This window comes from Laetiporus sulphureus, assembly GCF_001632365.1.
Source record: "Laetiporus sulphureus 93-53 unplaced genomic scaffold LAESUscaffold_20, whole genome shotgun sequence".
Classification (NCBI taxonomy): Eukaryota; Fungi; Basidiomycota; class Agaricomycetes; order Polyporales; family Laetiporaceae; genus Laetiporus; species Laetiporus sulphureus.
The window spans coordinates 213,487-229,847 of record NW_024468529.1 but is presented as its reverse complement, the minus strand read 5'-3'; the positions used below and the strand labels follow the sequence as shown (position 1 = coordinate 229,847).

At 52.3% G+C, this 16,361-nt stretch overlaps 10 protein-coding genes across 10 annotated transcripts; 6 read left to right on the top strand and 4 right to left on the bottom strand.

Annotated features, from left to right (window-relative positions):
- Positions 1-130: 130 nt before the first annotated feature.
- On the bottom strand, positions 131-1,714 carry LAESUDRAFT_180506 (Pkinase-domain-containing protein). Its single transcript, XM_040901473.1, has 2 exons — positions 1,013-1,714; positions 131-956 (listed from the first exon to the last, which is right to left on the bottom strand). Exons 1-2 carry the CDS (start codon positions 1,593-1,595, stop codon positions 148-150), a joined length of 1,392 nt encoding a protein of 463 aa, XP_040764225.1. The 5' UTR covers positions 1,596-1,714; the 3' UTR covers positions 131-147.
- Positions 1,715-2,419: 705 nt separating this feature from the next.
- Positions 2,420-3,637, top strand: LAESUDRAFT_180420 (uncharacterized protein). The gene is made up of 5 exons (XM_040901472.1): positions 2,420-3,054; positions 3,115-3,172; positions 3,225-3,326; positions 3,381-3,450; positions 3,510-3,637. The coding sequence occupies exons 1-5, from the start codon at positions 2,739-2,741 to the stop codon at positions 3,621-3,623; spliced, it is 660 nt and encodes a 219-aa protein (XP_040764224.1). The 5' UTR covers positions 2,420-2,738; the 3' UTR covers positions 3,624-3,637.
- Positions 3,638-3,718: 81 nt separating this feature from the next.
- LAESUDRAFT_736893 (Maf/Ham1) lies at positions 3,719-4,534 on the bottom strand (the record flags this gene model as incomplete). The annotated part of the gene is made up of 5 exons (XM_040910732.1): positions 3,719-3,815; positions 3,875-4,064; positions 4,127-4,283; positions 4,403-4,464; positions 4,516-4,534. The coding sequence occupies 5 exons, from the start codon at positions 4,532-4,534 to the stop codon at positions 3,719-3,721; spliced, it is 525 nt and encodes a 174-aa protein (XP_040764223.1).
- A 177-nt stretch (positions 4,535-4,711) lies between these two features.
- Positions 4,712-9,765, top strand: LAESUDRAFT_749992 (P-loop containing nucleoside triphosphate hydrolase protein). The gene is made up of 24 exons (XM_040911589.1): positions 4,712-5,147; positions 5,203-5,368; positions 5,430-5,656; positions 5,716-5,869; positions 5,925-6,029; positions 6,078-6,223; positions 6,273-6,384; positions 6,438-6,602; positions 6,668-6,789; positions 6,843-7,050; positions 7,105-7,254; positions 7,303-7,401; positions 7,470-7,674; positions 7,730-7,872; positions 7,925-7,997; positions 8,045-8,169; positions 8,222-8,372; positions 8,425-8,540; positions 8,593-8,721; positions 8,778-8,855; positions 8,910-8,979; positions 9,031-9,161; positions 9,223-9,309; positions 9,369-9,765. The coding sequence occupies exons 1-24, from the start codon at positions 4,750-4,752 to the stop codon at positions 9,609-9,611; spliced, it is 3,603 nt and encodes a 1,200-aa protein (XP_040764222.1). The 5' UTR covers positions 4,712-4,749; the 3' UTR covers positions 9,612-9,765.
- Positions 9,766-9,824: 59 nt separating this feature from the next.
- LAESUDRAFT_725926 (ribosomal protein S5 domain 2-like protein) lies at positions 9,825-11,343 on the top strand. The gene is made up of 6 exons (XM_040908919.1): positions 9,825-10,115; positions 10,181-10,300; positions 10,357-10,462; positions 10,515-10,657; positions 10,724-10,844; positions 10,903-11,343. The coding sequence occupies exons 1-6, from the start codon at positions 9,938-9,940 to the stop codon at positions 11,105-11,107; spliced, it is 873 nt and encodes a 290-aa protein (XP_040764221.1). The 5' UTR covers positions 9,825-9,937; the 3' UTR covers positions 11,108-11,343.
- An 8-nt stretch (positions 11,344-11,351) lies between these two features.
- On the top strand, positions 11,352-12,798 carry LAESUDRAFT_180383 (uncharacterized protein). The gene is made up of 5 exons (XM_040901471.1): positions 11,352-11,538; positions 11,601-11,866; positions 11,921-12,332; positions 12,391-12,626; positions 12,682-12,798. Exons 2-4 carry the CDS (start codon positions 11,682-11,684, stop codon positions 12,484-12,486), a joined length of 693 nt encoding a protein of 230 aa, XP_040764220.1. The 5' UTR covers positions 11,352-11,538; positions 11,601-11,681; the 3' UTR covers positions 12,487-12,626; positions 12,682-12,798.
- LAESUDRAFT_725925 (uncharacterized protein) lies at positions 12,305-13,028 on the bottom strand. Its single transcript, XM_040908918.1, has 3 exons — positions 12,908-13,028; positions 12,671-12,823; positions 12,305-12,587 (listed from the first exon to the last, which is right to left on the bottom strand). Exons 1-2 carry the CDS (start codon positions 13,017-13,019, stop codon positions 12,678-12,680), a joined length of 258 nt encoding a protein of 85 aa, XP_040764219.1. The 5' UTR covers positions 13,020-13,028; the 3' UTR covers positions 12,305-12,587; positions 12,671-12,677.
- A 26-nt stretch (positions 13,029-13,054) lies between these two features.
- Positions 13,055-14,209, bottom strand: LAESUDRAFT_743342 (aspartate-semialdehyde dehydrogenase; the record flags this gene model as incomplete). Its single annotated transcript, XM_040911255.1, has 2 exons — positions 13,055-13,872; positions 13,924-14,209. The coding sequence occupies 2 exons, from the start codon at positions 14,207-14,209 to the stop codon at positions 13,055-13,057; spliced, it is 1,104 nt and encodes a 367-aa protein (XP_040764218.1).
- A 71-nt stretch (positions 14,210-14,280) lies between these two features.
- On the top strand, positions 14,281-15,128 carry LAESUDRAFT_725923 (uncharacterized protein). The gene is made up of 4 exons (XM_040908917.1): positions 14,281-14,703; positions 14,764-14,775; positions 14,833-14,892; positions 14,945-15,128. The coding sequence occupies exons 1-3, from the start codon at positions 14,397-14,399 to the stop codon at positions 14,841-14,843; spliced, it is 330 nt and encodes a 109-aa protein (XP_040764217.1). The 5' UTR covers positions 14,281-14,396; the 3' UTR covers positions 14,844-14,892; positions 14,945-15,128.
- Positions 15,129-15,228: 100 nt separating this feature from the next.
- On the top strand, positions 15,229-16,316 carry LAESUDRAFT_700298 (uncharacterized protein). Its single transcript, XM_040906409.1, has 5 exons — positions 15,229-15,603; positions 15,662-15,668; positions 15,719-15,912; positions 15,980-16,046; positions 16,101-16,316. Exons 1-5 carry the CDS (start codon positions 15,515-15,517, stop codon positions 16,260-16,262), a joined length of 519 nt encoding a protein of 172 aa, XP_040764216.1. The 5' UTR covers positions 15,229-15,514; the 3' UTR covers positions 16,263-16,316.
- The last annotated feature ends 45 nt before the right edge of the window (positions 16,317-16,361 follow it).

The following is a 16,361-nucleotide window of genomic DNA, read 5'->3' as shown; positions in this document are numbered from 1 at the left end:
TTCGAGCGAGCGAAGGTTCCGTGCAGCTGATTGTTCACATAGGAGTGAAGCATTATTGGTACATGATTATGATTATTGATACAACAGATTTGACTTCCCGCTGTCGTCGATGACCAGCACCTTGGACAGTCTGCGCAGCGACCACTCTTAAACCATGACCCTGATCCTCTGTACAGCACCCTTAATCCTCTGCCACGACCGCGGCAGCTTCCTTTTCTTCATCGCCAGCGATGACCATGAGACCGCCGCGCCATTTTCTGCAGCGACGCTCGCAAAGGAAGACACGGGATCGGAGAGTTGTGGCATATCGAGCTGTAGCTCGGGAATAGATGTGGAGAGCACGATGGCGAGATGCTCGGGAGTGATTGGGCTGGCGCTCTCGGATCGAGAGGAGCCACTCGAGAGGCTCGGCACCAAGGAAGGGACGTGCACCATCGTCGAGTCTGTGCGGCCTGCGCGGACAGGAGAAGGGATGTCGAGGAGTGGCCCGACGCCGTCATCGTCGGGCCTTGAGGACCGAGGTGCAAAGTCCGAGGGAAGCGGGAGTATATGGACGAAACCGCTGGAACAAGTGCTGCAGCTGATGGGGCGCGTGGACAGGCTGAACAGAGATGCCGGCGCAGACACAGAGCCGACGGTAACCTTGACATCAGGATCGCGGAAGAATGTGTCCACTGCGAGGATGGCCTTGCGGAGCTCACGCAGGGTGATGCGGTACTCTGCAGGTGCGAGGATGCGGCCCAGGATGTCGGCGACGGCGGGGGAGATGGGAAGGTTGCGGAGCAAGTAGGTGTTTCCCTCGCGGGTGTATCGCGCAAACCCGTTATCATTATCCATCGAGGCGATGTGCCAAGGATTGTGGCCAGTGATCATATTGATGAGGATGATACCCAGGGACCAGATGTCAGAAACAGGGTTGAGGAATGGTTGATGCTCCGTATCGTCCCCAATACATTCTGCATGAAAATGTTGAAATCAGTCTGGCGCGTATGATGAGGTTGTGAATACCGACCTGGACTCATATAGTATGAGCTACCGCAGCCATGTGACATGCTGACCTTGGACCTCGTCGCTAGTCCGAAGTCGCTCAGAAAAATCTCCTCGCCGTCCTCAGAGCACAAGATGTTCTCTGTTTTCAAATCGCGGTGAGAGATTCCAACGTCGTGGCAGGCGTGAACGGCATCGATGAGCTGAAGGAATGCCTTCTTGACGAGCGCATCGTTTCCTTCGAATACTTTGCGCTCGGCGATGGCAGAGAACAAGTCTCCTCCTTGGCAGAAGTTGAGGACGACGAAGATGTAATGCTCGTCCTCGATGACTTGATGGATTTTGATGACATGTGGGTGGGCTGACGCCTTCCGGTGTAGCAAGACCTCTCGTCTCTGGTAACGGCGGTATTCCGAGTCCTCAGTGTGTCTCAGGAGACACTTGACCGCGTATGTGGTTGGACGCTCCGAAGGAGAGTTGAGGTCAAGCGCAGAATAGACGACACCGTAGGCGCCAGAACCAAGCTTCTCGGTGAGGCGCAGGTGGAATACGGCAGACCTCACGATTTCGCCCGTGAAGTCAGGCAAGATGGCGCTAAATTGAACCATGGCGAGCGCAATGTAAGAACGGGAGGGAAGGCGGAAGAATGGAGAGGAGCAATGCGAATCGTGTGCAACTTATGTTGGTCGATGGGGTTCGTGGACGTGCTCGTAGGGCTATATGCTGAGCCATCGGATACGGGCAGCGGAGGACGGAAGACACGGATGGATGAGTGCATGAGGGATGCGGATACACTTCTCGGGTATGACAGCCACTGAGAGGCTTGTATCCGCGTTCCGCGCCCTGAATGAGCTACATTACGATCGGGACTGTCCTTCGAGTAATCAGGTGTGGCTAAGAATAAACACATAATCAAGCCTTGCTTTGTCAACAGAACAAGACGCAAGTACGTATCACGCGGCACTCACCGTCCCAAACATTATCTTGCGGCATTGCCGGGTGGTAATTTCGCTCGAGGATCAGCAAGAGTCTTGCAGATCTACCTGCGCAAGACTCGGACGTATGGGTGAAGCGCCGATTTTAGAAAGCTATGGCAAACTTTTGATGGTTTGAAGACACGTGTGGACATTTTTCAATATAACAAATTCCGGGATGCTGCTGAGGGAGCATTGAAAGAGTGTTGGCATGCAGGCGATGGCACGAGACTACGAGCGTCTAATATCCCCGCGCAATCTGATCTAGACGCCCAATAACCCCGGTCAACACCTTCCCAGACTTGAATATTGAAGAGCAGCTGATAGGGTTGAGGAAGTTTGAGGCTGTACGCGACGAATTGTGGCCTTCAACATCCTGCCATCAGGCCAGACAATATGTCGACACGAGCTTTCCTTGCTGCACTGCCCCCATATGCATCTATTTCTCGAGGCAGCGCTCTCATTCTTACCGACGCTGGCAGCGCTTGTAGACGAAGATGAGATCAGAGAATAATGTGGGGGACGCTCACTTACCCGGCGCCGCAAGCTCGATATCGTGTGAGAGTGCTTTTCTGTTGTCCACATGGGCGAATCAGGATCCCTGCAGAACACTTTCCTCCGGAGTCTCGTGCCTTCTGGGGAAAACACGCCTGCTGGGTTTCCATCACAGTCGACTCCCATCCCAAATATCAGGCCAGACGAAACCTGCTCCATTCGGTGCTGGCAATGATATATAGCTGCCACCTTTCACACGTGTCTTAACCTGCGCCTCCTGCGATGGACTTCCTCGCCAAAGCGCACAAGCTCCCTCCTGCGCCTCCGCCGAACAATGACCCCTCCTCAGTCAAAGGCAACATCTCGTTAGAGAAGAAGGACCTCGCTCAGAGGATCATGGCGTGGCACATCGGGAACTATCCTGGCAGCAAGATCTTTGGACGCTCGGAGCTGAGCGACTTGAAGCTCACGGAGGTCGCCGTCAGGACCGTCGGCATGGGCGATCATACGGAACTGGTGGGAGAAGATGTGCCAGTAGAGGAGCTGAGGAAGATGCCACTGGAAGTGCAGTCTGTAATGGAGATCAAGGTGAAAGAAGGTACGCGGTTGTGTATTGACCAGGGGTATCAAGTGACGCCACAATTGTCCTAAAACATAGAAATGCTGAACGTTCATAAGACGCTGGCTGGGGGTTGCTCGGCTCATCTGCTTGATGTGTACGTGTGCTCCCTTCACAAGCTAGAGCGGAGCGTGATGCATGGATAACAGAGGCACCTTCTCTCCTTTATTAATTCTTTCCCTCGTTACCGGCATAGACGCGACGGGAGTATCGATGGCTATGAACCTTGTATGGCACTCTGCCGCACCACTGTAAGATAGATTTCTAGGTTGCCAGTAATCATACAGGACTGACATCCGTTGCAGTGGCACGGAGTTGAAAATAGTGGGCACTTCGCTATCGCTGCGTGGAGGCATCACTGCCGCACGATCTGAGGTGACGCGTTGTATTGGTTGTTTTAGCACCGGCATCAACCTAATGGATGCTACCCATAGGTATATGATAAGAAGACAAAGCGTTTGCTGGTCTCCGCTGTGCATACAATTGCACCGTTCGCAGCACGAGCACCGAAATCGTCAGACAAGCAAGGGTCGAAATCAAGATTGTGAACCTGTCGATCGTAGAAGTCGTGATATTCATTTCCAGGTTGTCTTCTCAGCTCTTCTGTGCCAGTGATATTGTATTACTAGCCACCAATCAGACTCTATTCTTTCAGAGTGCTCAGGTACTCCTGCAACTTCGACAGCGCCCGATATCGATGCGATAGTGAGTTCTTCTTCTCCGGCGTCATCTCAGCGTATCTGCATAAGCATGTCAATTGTGGACTCCACTGCTCACGACCACATCACGAGAGACGCACGTCTGACCTGTGCCGTTCGGCTCGAAGATAGGGTCCCAACCGAACTTGCCGTCTCCGCGAGCAGTGACGACGTGGCCGTCCGTCCGGCCTTCGAATAGGATGGGCTCCGAGCCTGGCCCTGCGCTGTATGCAAAGGTGCAGAGCGCCCAAGCAGCTGTGGTCGGGAAGCCCACGAGCAGTTTGTTCAAACCTGGAGGGTGCATGCACGGATGAGGCAGACGGACTATGAGTCGACTTGTGGAGTGGACGGACCATCGTGACCGAGCTCCTTAAGAAAATACTTGATGTATGGCCCTGGAAGACCGTTCAATGCTTCAAAGCACAGAGCGGTGTCCTCGGTGATGCATGGCCCTCCTAACAGTTCAGCGGCGCGGCGGCATTTTGCCGTGGCGACTTCACGTGTCGTTCCCTGTATTTCTGGGACTATGAATTGATAAAAGGGGAGGTGCGATGGTCAGAGATCAGTCTTAATCGAAAGGATAATGGAGGTGTGTACTCGCTATCGAGGTCTTGCGAGTCGATCTCGACGCCGGACTGGGCGAGGATCGCGCGGACTTCCCTGAGCTTGTTCGCGTTGCCGGTCACGAATTCTGGGTGGCGACATCAGTGCCTGTGTTACATGCCACATGGAGAGACCTCACTGAGTTTCCTGGATGCCATCTTGACCGGCTTGGGCAGCATGTACGATTCGAGTCAACCTGATACCATTGGGCGCTTGAAACTTACAAGCGCTGGTTAACCACTGAAGTAATAAATATTTTGTTGCCCGGGTAACAACCGACTGGCCCTGAACAAGGGGGCGCGCTAACCGACGCGTCCCGCTCGTGACCTGCAATCACCGCGTGCACTCTAGTCTCTTGAGTCTTGAGGCACGCATGCCCGCTATGGCTCGCAAGGTGGCCTCGCCTGTTAGCGACGACTCACAGAAGGAGAACACCGGCGTACGCACTAGGGTCAAAGCGGAGAAGATGAACCAGAAGAAGCTGTCGAAGGGCAAGGAGCCGATGCGGCGGCGCGTCGAGATAGAGGAGCAGGAGAATGAGAAGGAGCCTGAGGAGTTTGAGGAGGAGGAGCAGGAAGACGAGTTGGAGAACGATGAGGACGATGCGCAGGATGACGAGGAGGAAGGGGAAGAACGAGAAAACGCGTCCCCTAAGGGGAAAAAGCGCGTCCGACTCAACGCCAACGGCGATTCGCGTCCAGCGGATTCGCAGCTCAAGGCGGAGAAGCAGGGGAAACCCCGAGGACAGACGCTGCCACGGGATGTCGATGGGTGAGCTCCTTTTATCTCCCATAAGCTGCATCCTGACGGTTGTATGATCCTATAGCTTCATTCCAGGATCTATCGTCCGCGTTCAGCTCAAGAACTTTGTAACGTATGATTTTGTGGAGTTCAAGCCTGGCCCGTACCTGAACATGATCTTCGGCCCTAACGGTACCGGGAAGAGCACAATAGCATGCGCGATCTGCCTTGGCTTGAACTTTCCTCCCAGCGTGAGCCACTTCGCATCTCAATCTCAGACAGGGGAGCGGAAATTCACTGTTGATCATACAGGTTTTGGGCCGCGCGTCCGAATTGAACTCGTTTGTCAAGATAGGCACGGACTCCGGATATATCGAGATTGAGCTGAAGGGCCCAAAGGGCAAACCCAACCTCGTTATCAGACGCAGTCTGAATGCCAGGACGAAGAGCTCGACGTTCACTTTGAACGGTCAATCTGCTACGGGACGCGAGATCAATAACCGCATGGCGGAGTTGAATGTGCAAATAAGCAACCTCTGGTAGGTCCCAGTCATGGTATCTGTTGCGTGCGTGTGGTCAAAGTAGCGATCCACTGTAGCACCTTCCTTCCTCAGGACAAGGTCTCCGAGTTCGCCCAGATGACTCCCCAGCAACTCCTGAGGGAGACTCAACGTGCCGCGGGCAATGCTAACCTGACGGCATGGCATGACACTCTTATCGGCTCAGGTAAAGAGCTGAAGAGCATCCAAGAGGTATAAGCCTCAACATCCTCGTTTCTTAAATATTCCACTGATGCGTCCATTACAGCTTCTCACGGCGGATCACGACCATCTGAAAACGATGGAGGAGCGGAACGCCAACCTCGAACGTGAGGTCAAGCGTTTTGAGGAACGTCGTCAGATTGAGCGTGACGTACGTGCCACATTACCGTAACCGTGGGTAGGCCTGACGGTGAAGCAGATCGAACTGTTGGAGCTCATACTGCCGTTCAGAGAGTATGTGGAGGCCAAAGAGAGGTACGGGACATTGAAGGAGCAGCAACGCAAACTCCATGAACATGTCATGACGCTTCAGAAGAGGAATGCGCCGATCTTAACACACAAGGGGTTAGTCCGTCTCTATATGCTGCTGTCCGACTTGCTCATTGCCGCATAGGACTCTTGAACGTGAGATTGAGAAGTGTAGCAAACAACGGGAACGGAAGAAGACCTCGACTAGACAGAAGTTTGATTTGATTTCCCGAAAGGCACAAGATAATGAAAAGATGGTATGTGATCCTGTATAGGGCATCTTAACAACGAGTGATCCATGCGACCTTAGGAGCAAACGTCAGAGGATCTAAAGAACCAGTTAGAAAACCTCAAAACTGCAGAGAAGAATCGCCTCCGGGAAATCCACAAGTTGGAGAAGTCGATCGGGGACCATCAACAGGAGCTCGCCAATCCACCGGAGACGGAGGACTTGAATGAAATTGAGCGAGAACGCGTGAGCATATCCTTATGTCGTCTTGACAGCTGAATAACTTTGCTGGATGGCTTGAATCATCTCAGAAACGTGTCTCGGCGGAGCGTGCAAACCTGAACAATGAACTGCTCGAACTGCAAGGGAAGCAGAAGGACAACGTCGCAGAGGAGTCCAAAATCAAAGCGACTATCGATTTGCAGTTACGGAAGTGAGTTCGTGTCATTTAATCACACCGAATAGTGCGCTCATTCGTTCACATAGCTTGAAGCAGCTGGAGGATGCCTCACATAGAAAGTTCGAGGCATTGACAAGATGGGACCGTGATTGTGCCGATGCCGTTCACTGGTTGAGGGACAATCGCCATAAATTCAAGATGGAGGTGTTTGAGCCTCCGATGTTGTGTCTTACAGTTCCGAACAGCAATTTCGTGCACGCAGTCGAGGGGTGTTTCTCGTCCAGTGCCTTGAAGGTAGTCTCATTTCTTTTGTGTTCGTGAGATTGAATTGATATTTTGTGCTCTCAGACGTTCGTCGCACAATGCGAAGAGGACTATTCGCTGCTGAACCGGATGCTGATTGATACCCCTGACGCGATCGGTCGCCGGGCACGTATTCATACTTGGTTCAAAGTTGACGATGGTCGAGTGCCACCTCCGCCGATGACTCAAGAAGAGGTAAGCATCATCTCCACATCATGAGCTCTTCTCACGATATGATGACAGATGCGTGGGCTGGGTTTTGATGGTTATGCAATTGACTACGTCAACTGCCCCGAGGGACTCAAGTGGTTCCTAAAGGCGAACTTGATGCTACATCGCACTGTAAGTTGCACCACCTCTGTAGTCTCCATGGCTAGTAGCGTCATCTCACTCTCTTCCCCGCGTGATAGGCTATCGCTCTGAATTCGCAAGGCGTCGATCCAACCCGCGCAATGGAGCTGGTATCGCGTATTGGTCCTCGTGGTGAAGGTGGCGGCGCTAGCTATATTGTTGGGACCGTCTACAACAATGTCAGCCGCTCGAAGTACGGCAAGCGCCTTCCGCAAAACACTACGAGAACCATCTCGCAAGCTAGAAATCTGGTGTCAGAAGCGAGTAAGTCATATGGCAAAGCAGTATGGCCATTGTTAATGTCGTTTGGTATCGTCAGTCGACCAGAATGTGAAGCGTGGGTATGAGATGACCCTTGCTGACTCTCGGGAACAGCTTGCGGCATGCAAGCAGGCTGTGGAGGCTCTTGCCGAGGCAGAGGCGGCGATACGCAACGAAGATAGGAAAGTGAAGGCTGAGCTTGTTCGTTGTGTCTGAATTACGCTTGCACGCATGCTCCTGACTTTCTTCACAGCAAACGGTCATCGAACGGAAGGAGGCTGTGGATAAGGTGACGAAGCGATTGACGAGCTTGCAGCTTCAGATTGGTATGCAGATCGCATTATTTTCTGACTTGTTAGTGATTGTGTTTCAGACCGTGAGCAAAAACGGCTTCAGCAGCTTCGCATACAGCCTCCTGTCGACAAGCAACGAGCACAGTTAAAAACCGAGCTCGTATCATTAGCCAGACAGCGCGCGAGTATCGTGAAGGATTATGTGGTATGGTTGACTCTCGTGTTCTCTGATCCACCGATTTGACATCTCGATGAAGAAACTGGTCAAGGCTGCAATTAAGGAGCAAGAGGAGGCGACGAGGCTCGGCCTGCAGCAAGCTCAGCTTGCCGCAAACAAGCAATACCTCGAAGACCTCTATAAGGAGAAGGAGGAAGAACAACAAAGAGCCCTCGCCGAGTATCAAGAGGGTATGCATCCTTCTAAATCAGTTCGCAGTGAAACTGAGCTGATTTTGAACAGTGAACAAAAAATACGCAGAAGCCAAACAAGAGTCCAAGGCCAAGCTGGCCCTCAGCAAGGCGAAGCTTGAATCCGTCGACGATGAGCTTCGCGAACGATTCAAGGAGATAGAAGAGGTTCGTATTCCTGTATCTACCGCGATCCGTCCTCACCATCAACACGTTATAGCGCGGAGAGGCCAGAGAGAAGAAGTCAGAGCAAGTGTTAGCGGATTTAGAAGAGAAGCGTGCGCAGCTTGACATGAACATGCATACGAACGCAGGGGTCGTCGAGCAATACCGAAGGCGCCAAGCTGAGGTGCGTCCCTATCTTGTTGGTGCAACGGTCGATTGGAATGACGATGAACTCCTCAGATCGAGACCCTAACTAAGACGATCGAGGAACGAGAGAGGAAAGCCGGGAGGATCGAGCGAGCTATCAAAACAGCCAGGGTGCGTCTCCGAATGATGCTCTACGTTTTTCGCACATCACTTAATTCCTCTTAGGATCACTGGCAACCTGCTCTCGAGGCGCTCGTTTCCAGCATCGGCAAGAAATTCTCGGCGGCGTTCGACCGTGAGTATGCGCGATGCATCGGTATCACCGGATGCTGACGGGCGCTTGCAGGCCTTGGGTGCGCCGGTGAGGTGAGAATCAGCGAGCACGAAGACTATGACAAGTGGGCGATAGACATCCTCGTCAAGTTCCGTGATGAGGAGAAGCTGCAGCTTCTGACGGGAGAGCGACAATCAGGAGGTGTACGTTCTATAGGTCCTTTTCGTGCTTCATGTGGCAACGAGTTGATCGCGCTTACTGTAGGAACGTTCGCTCACGACGATCTTGTACTTGATGAGCTTGACGGAGGAGGCTCGCGCGCCATTCTCTCTCGTCGATGAGATAAATCAGGTCCGTTGCTTCCTCGGCGGGCGCTGAGAGATGATAGATTAACCTTAAATGTACTACAGGGTATGGATCAACGCGCCGAGCGCGCAATTCACAACTCCCTCGTCGAAGTAACCTGCAAGGCCGATAGCGGGCAGTACTTCCTCATCACACCCAAGCTGCTGCCTGATCTTGACTACGCGGAGCGTATGAAGGTGCTATGCGTGAACAATGGCGAGTGGCTGCCAGATGAGACGCGGGTCGGCAACATGATGAGCATGATCGAGGCGTACGTGAAGCACAAGCACTCCAAGGGGTCCATGTAGATTCTTGTGCAGAACTATCGAGTATTGATGCTGTAATCAATTAGTCCTATGTACAACATGCGACGATGCTCTTATACGACGTACAGTACATTAGGTTGTGGTCGTAATCACTGTATGTACAAGCATAGCCAATGTTTCCTGTCTCCAATGCCGCAGTCAGAGTGACCGTCTGCAACTTCGGGCGCGAGCGCTTATCGTATCAACTGTTGTTCACCGCGTTTCGGGTTCCTACTCGCGTTCAGTCCACGCCGTTGTCGCACTTGTGTTTACACTTTCACCAACTATCGAAAACCTTGGCTTTGTTTATTGAGATCACACTATTCTGAATGGCAACGGCGGATGCGACGACGTCCTCTGCCGCTTCAAAGGCAGAGCAAGATGCCCTCCGCGCGTCCACATTCCAGAGGCTTCATCCCAAGGTCTATCTGGAGCGCTTTCTGGCAGAAAAGGTCCGACCTGACGGACGTGAACTTGATGAGTGGCGAGATGTCTCGTTGAATGTAGGTCCGTGAACATGGCCCTTCTGATGCAGACTCTCATACGGATGAATTCTTGACTGTATCTCTTAGGCTCGATTTCCACTGCGGATGGTTCTGCACTTGTTCGCCTAGGCGATACGACCATCGTTTGTGGAGTGAAGCTTGAGATTGCGGAGCCTGAGCTGGATAGTCCCGAAGATGGTTTTCTTGGTGAGCGTAATCGATTCCCCTCGAGAGGCCCATTGACAGAGCTCCTCCAAAACTAGTACCTAATTTGGACCTCCCGGCTATCTGTTCCCCAAAATTCAAGCCTGGGCCTCCTACGGAGGAAGCACAGGTGCTCTCCAACAGGCTGAACGATATTTTGGTCGCGTATGTCCTATTTCATTCCCCAGGGTCGCTGTTCCTTGCTCATTTGCAGCAGCTCGGGAGTCATTTCGACTAAATCACTTTGCATTGAGCCTGGAAAAGTAGTATGGGTATTATATGTCGATGCAACTTGTATCAACTATGACGGAAACGCCTTCGATGCGGCCCTGTTAGCTGTGGTGGCTGCTCTGAGAAACAGTACGTCCACGAGCTGCTTGTCTTTGGCATGAAAACCCCGTTCGCATTGTTTATGCATTTCGACAGCCACCTTGCCAAAGGCGACCTACAATCCAGAGACCGACCGCACTGTCTGTTCGCGAAAAGAACGGATACCGCTATCAGTCCACGGCCTGCCGGTATCGATGTCGTTCGGGCTCTTTGATTCGTGCGTATAAATATGTTACGCTCGGTTGTGTTGAGTCTCATTCTTTAACGTGTATTAGAACCCATGTCCTTGCAGATCCAACATCTTTCGAAGAGCCCTTGTTAGACACTACCATCTCCGTTACTGTAGAGGAGAATGGCGGGCTGATCTCGGTCACCCAGATAGGCCTTGGTCTTATTGGGAACCAGGACGTTCTAGCACGATGTATCGCTGCTGCGAAAGAACGTCGGTCGGTCATAGGACGACAGGTCCTGAATACATAATCCTTCGACTTCTTAACGGATGCAATGTTAGCGTGCGACTGTCAGGGTGTCCACGAAGTGCACAGCAGAAGAGCAGGCGACTGGTAGTCACCTGTTACCTTATTCCCCTACCTGTCACTGTTTAATATGGATGAGTGGAGGCTATTAATCTCAATCCTGAAGGCCTCGTGTCTGGTGTCATGTACTTATGCTGCATGCTTCTACTTCATATACCGATGGCGTGGTTTCATCCTGCACTCACACTTGAACAGAATCAGACCGGCTGACTGCGAAGTTGATAGCCGATGCCGTTTGATACTACTATCATCCTTCTACTGTGCCTCGTGGTCAAAGATGTACCCGTCTTGTCTTCTCAGGGAGAGTCATACGCGCTCGTTAAGGAAACAATAAGAGCGACTGATCCTGGGTGATCAGCAAATTTGATAATCAAAGTACGTAAGTCTAAAAAACTCAGGGCTGAACCTCAGCTCGCTTAGAATGCCTCCGTCTCTAGATAAAGCGTACCTCTGTGGTGCTGGACCCACCTCATTTCCACCACTGTGTCACCCATCACTACACTTGCGGAGACACTACCATGAGCTCACAGTCAGCTACTACCTCTAGTCTACAATTTCAGCTCAGATTGCCTGCATTGACTCGCAAGCACAGCCGAAATCTGTCTGACTATGGCAGGGAAATCGAAGAGCATGATAGTGCAGGGAAACTTCGCAAGGTTATAGTTATTGCAGATGACCCGCCGCACACCGTGAAGCACCTCTTGTAAGCTTTGGCCGGTTTTAGAAGTTGGGTCAGCTTTGTCTCATTATTATGCAGGGGATCGACTGGCGCGACGAGTGCACGAGGTTCCGCGGTCTCGTCTGATAGAAAACGGAAGCGGGAGCGTCTTTCGCCTTTCAATTATGGCAAAGGCGCCCTCGTACGAATGCCTTCATGGGAGGCGGCAATGCTACAGCAGAAAACTCCCTCCGCTCCGCCGAAGAAGAAACGCAAAGCAGCGACGCAGCCTCCACCACCACCGCTGCCACACAACACGGGAAACCTTCTCTTCAACCCGAGGGTGCGGTCTGCAATCGCGCAAAGAGAAGATGCGGTAAATCCACCGCCTTTCGACAGAACACGAAAGTTGGGATTGATCGAAGGAGGCCCGATCACGCAGAGAGCGGCAGCTACTGGCATGAACAGTACTTTTGAGAGAGCCTACTACAGAGATGCAATTTCACGTCCGGTACGTATATCTGCGGCCTTAACGCGTCCTCAATTTCATGATCATTGTTTTGTATTAGCCGCCCTTACGCGTCGACAATTACGTACCGCACTGCAGTCAACGCTGTAAGTTTTCTTTCTATTTCTTTCGTTGCTCCCAATCTGTCTGCCTGTGAATCGATAAGATTGTTCAATTGGGATGGTTGCTAATGGCAAGCTGACATCTTCTCGTAACGTCGTACAGATAAGCGGTCGAGGCCAGAATCCGCAGGTGACACTGTCAGGAATCGCGCATCCAAGAGTACCAATGAACTCCGTAAGTCGCGTTCTCCTCACAAATGTTGGAGAACAAATACCGACCGTTCTTCTAGATACCCGCGATCATCGTGCAGGGCCCAGTTCTGCCGGTAGCTCCACTAAAACAGCCGTGTCGGACAAGGCTATTGGGTTGCAGCGCCGTGAAAAAGCTGCTAACACCATTGTTGCGACGACTAGTGCCAATACGGTCGCCCACTGCCGCAGAAAAACTGTTAGTAAGGCAGCTGAGACTCGACATACCCAGACGGAGACGCGGCATTGGAAAGAGATCAGGCGTACCGGGGCGAAGTGTCTCATACAATGACGTTCTTGCAAAGCGGGTTACATTTTGTGGCGTTCTAGTACAGTGGACTGGTAGATATTTCCTCCGCTTCTCAAATTCACTATACATATATCTTCGTCCACCCTGACACCTTGCGCGACCATTCAGATGATCCCTTTACTGACTGCGAGCTCGGCATTGATGATGCTGCTTGTGGCCGCTCCAATGGCGACATTGTTCGCGAGGACGACGAACTTGATGTCGAGCACTTGGCACTGTCGGACGCGGCCCACAGAGATGCCCGCGCCAGCCTGGTAGTCGCGATCTAGTCTAGGTTGCGGTCTGTCCGGCTCTTCGTGCACGAAGATAGTGTGGCGCGGGGCGGAGGGACACGATGCCGTCCAAGCATCAGACGTGAACGAGACGAGAGCCTCGCGCACCTGCTGTGGGCTGGGTGGCGGTCTCCGCGCGAAGCGCACAGACACGCATTCAGTGTGGCCCTCGATGACAGGTACTCGATTGCATTGCGCCGAGACGCGCAGAGGTTGCCGCGCGTGCATGTCGAACGATCTGACGCCATCGTCTGACTCGGAGATTCCACCGAGGATCTTGAGGGTCTCCCACTCCATCTTTTCCTCCTCGCCGCCAATGTACGGAACGACGTTGTCGAGTATGTCGAAGCTGGACACACCGGGATAGCCTGCGCCGGAGATGGCTTGCATTGTGGTAATCATGCATGACTCGATGGGCCCGAATGCCCTCTCGAGAGCGGCGAGAGGAACGACGACGCCGGTGGTGGAGCAGTTGGCGTTGGTGACGATGAAGCCTTTTTGAAGAGGAGGCGAATGCAGAGCGCGCTGCTGGGGAATCATGGCGAAGTGAGACGAATTGACTAGGGGCACGACCAGAGGGACATTCGGATCCCGTCTGTGGTTCTTTGCATTGGAGAAGACAGCGAACTCTGCACTCCGGAATGCCTCCTCTACGACGTATGTTCAGCTTCGGACCCAAAATGTTATCGCGAAGATCTCACCAATCGGGCCCGCTACATCGGCATCCAAACCTGAGAAGATGACCTCGCACTCGGCAAAACACTCGGGTTTACACTCCTCGACCACCAAGTCGCGCACTACTGATGGGATGGGCCTTGTCTGCTTCCATGTCACCGCATGAGAATATAGTTTGCTCGCAGATCTGTGGGACGCGCCTAACGCATGTAGGACAAAGAACGGGTGCTCGGACAGGAGGGAGATAAACCGTTGGCCTACGGTGCCGGTCGCGCCCAGAACGCCAACCTTGATCTTGCGGGCATCGTGCATCGCGGAACGCGGCTGCTCAGCGTTGGAAGGAGCGTTGGCGGGAGGGTCGTGGATCAAGTCTGCAATCATTGCAGCATCCCCTGTCACACGACCGCTTGTCGCAGTGTGACTACACGAGTGACACTACTTGTGTCACGGATCACGCACTTGAGCGCTCTCTGTGTCGTAGCCACCAACGACCGCGACCATGTCGACTACGCCTGAGCAGGCTACACAGCTCCTCTTTTCGCCAAATGTGCAGTACAACAATACACGCCTATACACTGTCAAGTTCCTGTCTGCGTGCCTTGCGGGTGCCGTTGCTGGCATTCTAGGCCTCGAGAACGTGCTCGGCTTTGCCTTGTTCATCTTGTCGACACTGCTCACCTCTGCGTGCCTGTATGTCAAATGCAAGGGAAATCCGGTGAAATACATGCCCGGGGGTTGGTGGGAGCTCGTGAACCCCGGCCAGGAAAATCTGTTCTCCTTTGTGCTCGTATGGACATTATTTTATGGTATGGAAGCATATGTTCTACGTCGGAGTCGGTGGTAAGCTCATTGCCGATGTGTTTCAGGCATTGTACATGGTATGGTCCCTACGCACTTCGTCCACGAGCATAACTGATTTCTGTAATGAATGACAGTGTACGATTGAGTACTACGTCGCACCAATCCAATTCCTACAAGGAAAGCGTGAGAAATCGGTGGGTTCTCTCTGCCATGAACTACAACTTCTCTCTGATGTGAACTCGGCAGTATGATATCGCGGTAGGCTTCTTTGGCTGTTAGCTCTGTGTGTTCGGTTTATGCAGCGGTGCTGGGCCAGCTGATATCAGCTTCTCTTGCGATCTCCGGCTCCCAAGCTCGATTATGTAACATCATCTCTACGAGAGTTTTACTTGACTTTTATGTATAATGGAGTGGCCGAACTACGAGAATCGTGAGTATTCGGGTTGCTCTCAATACCACTGAAAGTCACATGGACGTGCTGCCACTTTGACTTTGTTCGCCTCGAGCTGTCTCATGAAACCATCGATCAAGCCGAATAATCGCACATTCGCTGGGAAGAGAAGCGTGGGGAAAAACGCTTCTTGATGTGTTTCAAGATCATCGACTGTTCCGACTTTGTGATGGCTCCGTTCTCTCCCGTCCTGTGGTGAACACGATGATGGCTTAGGCGCACCTCGTGGCTCGCACGTGTGATGCAGATGAATCCTGTGTTCCCGGAAGGGAAGGCATTGTTTATTGCCATGATGATACGGAGCTGGCGGAAGAATATGAGCAGCATTCCGAGATCAGCTTATCTTCTTTTTCATCCCCGACAACATGACAGCGTCGCACGTCCTACTTCAGTTCAGCGCAGACCCATGGAATGCGAGATTCGAAGACTCGGAAAGACGCAAGGCATTTACAGTGTAAGTATCAATTGGTGTTGCCTTTGCTCTAGACCCACTCATAACGGCTATTTTGCAGGATCATGGTATTGCGCCACTACACATAATATCTGCGACGTTACTGACCTTGCTCTAGGTTGAAGAAGACCCCAACCTGATAATGAGACTCACGCTAGAGGATGAATGGTCCAAACAACACAACGACATTATGGGGCCCAATAGGTCATACTTCTACTTTGGTCCCTCTCGGGCTCCTGGATTTCTGGTCTATGGCAATGGCTCACCGCTATCTATGGACAAAGTGCTTCGTCGAAAGAAAGAGGCCAGTAGGTACGTGTATGCAATGTTCCGTTGTCATCGGTGTCGTGAGCTCAACCTGTGTCAAATCGTGTCTCAGCTCCCGCTATTTCACCGCACAGAACGGCAGAGAACTTAAATGGAAAATTGCACCCGAGAGGTATGAGGTGCGTCTGTGATCATCAGACGGCTTGTCTGCTTCTGCTCAGCCGACCTTGCAGTGTGTAGATAGCAAGGGAACCACTGTGGCGCTATGGGAGAGGAGCCGACTACAAGACGAATTCCACGCACGTTTGACCGTAACGCAGTCGGGACTTTCTATAATTACAGAACTATTGACAACCCTGACTCTGAATCGCATTGCGTCCATAATGAACTGGTGAAGAGCCACCACGCATTGTCCTCGTGTCCCCAGCATAGATGATGGATTGTGCAACTCAGAGATCCGAGATCTGGAGTGTGGGTTTGTCTCAGATCAATTA

What these genes read in the sequence shown, in the direction of transcription:
- LAESUDRAFT_749992 (XM_040911589.1), top strand. Translation starts at nt 4,750, where the DNA reads ATGCCCGCTATGGCTCGCAAGGTGGCCTCGCCTGTTAGCGACGACTCA. An exon ending in AGCTGAAGAGCATCCAAGAG is followed by an intron (nt 5,870 to 5,924) that starts GTATAAGCCTCA and finishes CGTCCATTACAG; the next exon opens with CTTCTCACGGCGGATCACGA. An exon ending in GATTCAAGGAGATAGAAGAG is followed by an intron (nt 8,541 to 8,592) that starts GTTCGTATTCCT and finishes AACACGTTATAG; the next exon opens with CGCGGAGAGGCCAGAGAGAA.
- LAESUDRAFT_180383 (XM_040901471.1), top strand. Translation starts at nt 11,682, where the DNA reads ATGAGCTCACAGTCAGCTACTACCTCTAGTCTACAATTTCAGCTCAGA. An exon ending in CACACCGTGAAGCACCTCTT is followed by an intron (nt 11,867 to 11,920) that starts GTAAGCTTTGGC and finishes ATTATTATGCAG; the next exon opens with GGGATCGACTGGCGCGACGA. An exon ending in GAGATGCAATTTCACGTCCG is followed by an intron (nt 12,333 to 12,390) that starts GTACGTATATCT and finishes GTTTTGTATTAG; the next exon opens with CCGCCCTTACGCGTCGACAA.
- LAESUDRAFT_180420 (XM_040901472.1), top strand. Translation starts at nt 2,739, where the DNA reads ATGGACTTCCTCGCCAAAGCGCACAAGCTCCCTCCTGCGCCTCCGCCG. An exon ending in GGAGATCAAGGTGAAAGAAG is followed by an intron (nt 3,055 to 3,114) that starts GTACGCGGTTGT and finishes CCTAAAACATAG; the next exon opens with AAATGCTGAACGTTCATAAG. An exon ending in TGGCACTCTGCCGCACCACT is followed by an intron (nt 3,327 to 3,380) that starts GTAAGATAGATT and finishes CATCCGTTGCAG; the next exon opens with TGGCACGGAGTTGAAAATAG.
- LAESUDRAFT_725926 (XM_040908919.1), top strand. Translation starts at nt 9,938, where the DNA reads ATGGCAACGGCGGATGCGACGACGTCCTCTGCCGCTTCAAAGGCAGAG. An exon ending in CTGAACGATATTTTGGTCGC is followed by an intron (nt 10,463 to 10,514) that starts GTATGTCCTATT and finishes CATTTGCAGCAG; the next exon opens with CTCGGGAGTCATTTCGACTA. An exon ending in GGTGGCTGCTCTGAGAAACA is followed by an intron (nt 10,658 to 10,723) that starts GTACGTCCACGA and finishes GCATTTCGACAG; the next exon opens with CCACCTTGCCAAAGGCGACC.
- LAESUDRAFT_180506 (XM_040901473.1), bottom strand. Translation starts at nt 1,595, where the DNA reads ATGGTTCAATTTAGCGCCATCTTGCCTGACTTCACGGGCGAAATCGTG. An exon ending in CTCATACTATATGAGTCCAG is followed by an intron (nt 957 to 1,012) that starts GTCGGTATTCAC and finishes ATTTTCATGCAG; the next exon opens with AATGTATTGGGGACGATACG.
- LAESUDRAFT_700298 (XM_040906409.1), top strand. Translation starts at nt 15,515, where the DNA reads ATGACAGCGTCGCACGTCCTACTTCAGTTCAGCGCAGACCCATGGAAT. An exon ending in CGAAAGAAAGAGGCCAGTAG is followed by an intron (nt 15,913 to 15,979) that starts GTACGTGTATGC and finishes ATCGTGTCTCAG; the next exon opens with CTCCCGCTATTTCACCGCAC. An exon ending in TTGCACCCGAGAGGTATGAG is followed by an intron (nt 16,047 to 16,100) that starts GTGCGTCTGTGA and finishes CCGACCTTGCAG; the next exon opens with TGTGTAGATAGCAAGGGAAC.
- LAESUDRAFT_725923 (XM_040908917.1), top strand. Translation starts at nt 14,397, where the DNA reads ATGTCGACTACGCCTGAGCAGGCTACACAGCTCCTCTTTTCGCCAAAT.
- LAESUDRAFT_725925 (XM_040908918.1), bottom strand. Translation starts at nt 13,019, where the DNA reads ATGTATAGTGAATTTGAGAAGCGGAGGAAATATCTACCAGTCCACTGT. An exon ending in GTATGAGACACTTCGCCCCG is followed by an intron (nt 12,824 to 12,907) that starts GTACGCCTGATC and finishes TTTCTGCGGCAG; the next exon opens with TGGGCGACCGTATTGGCACT.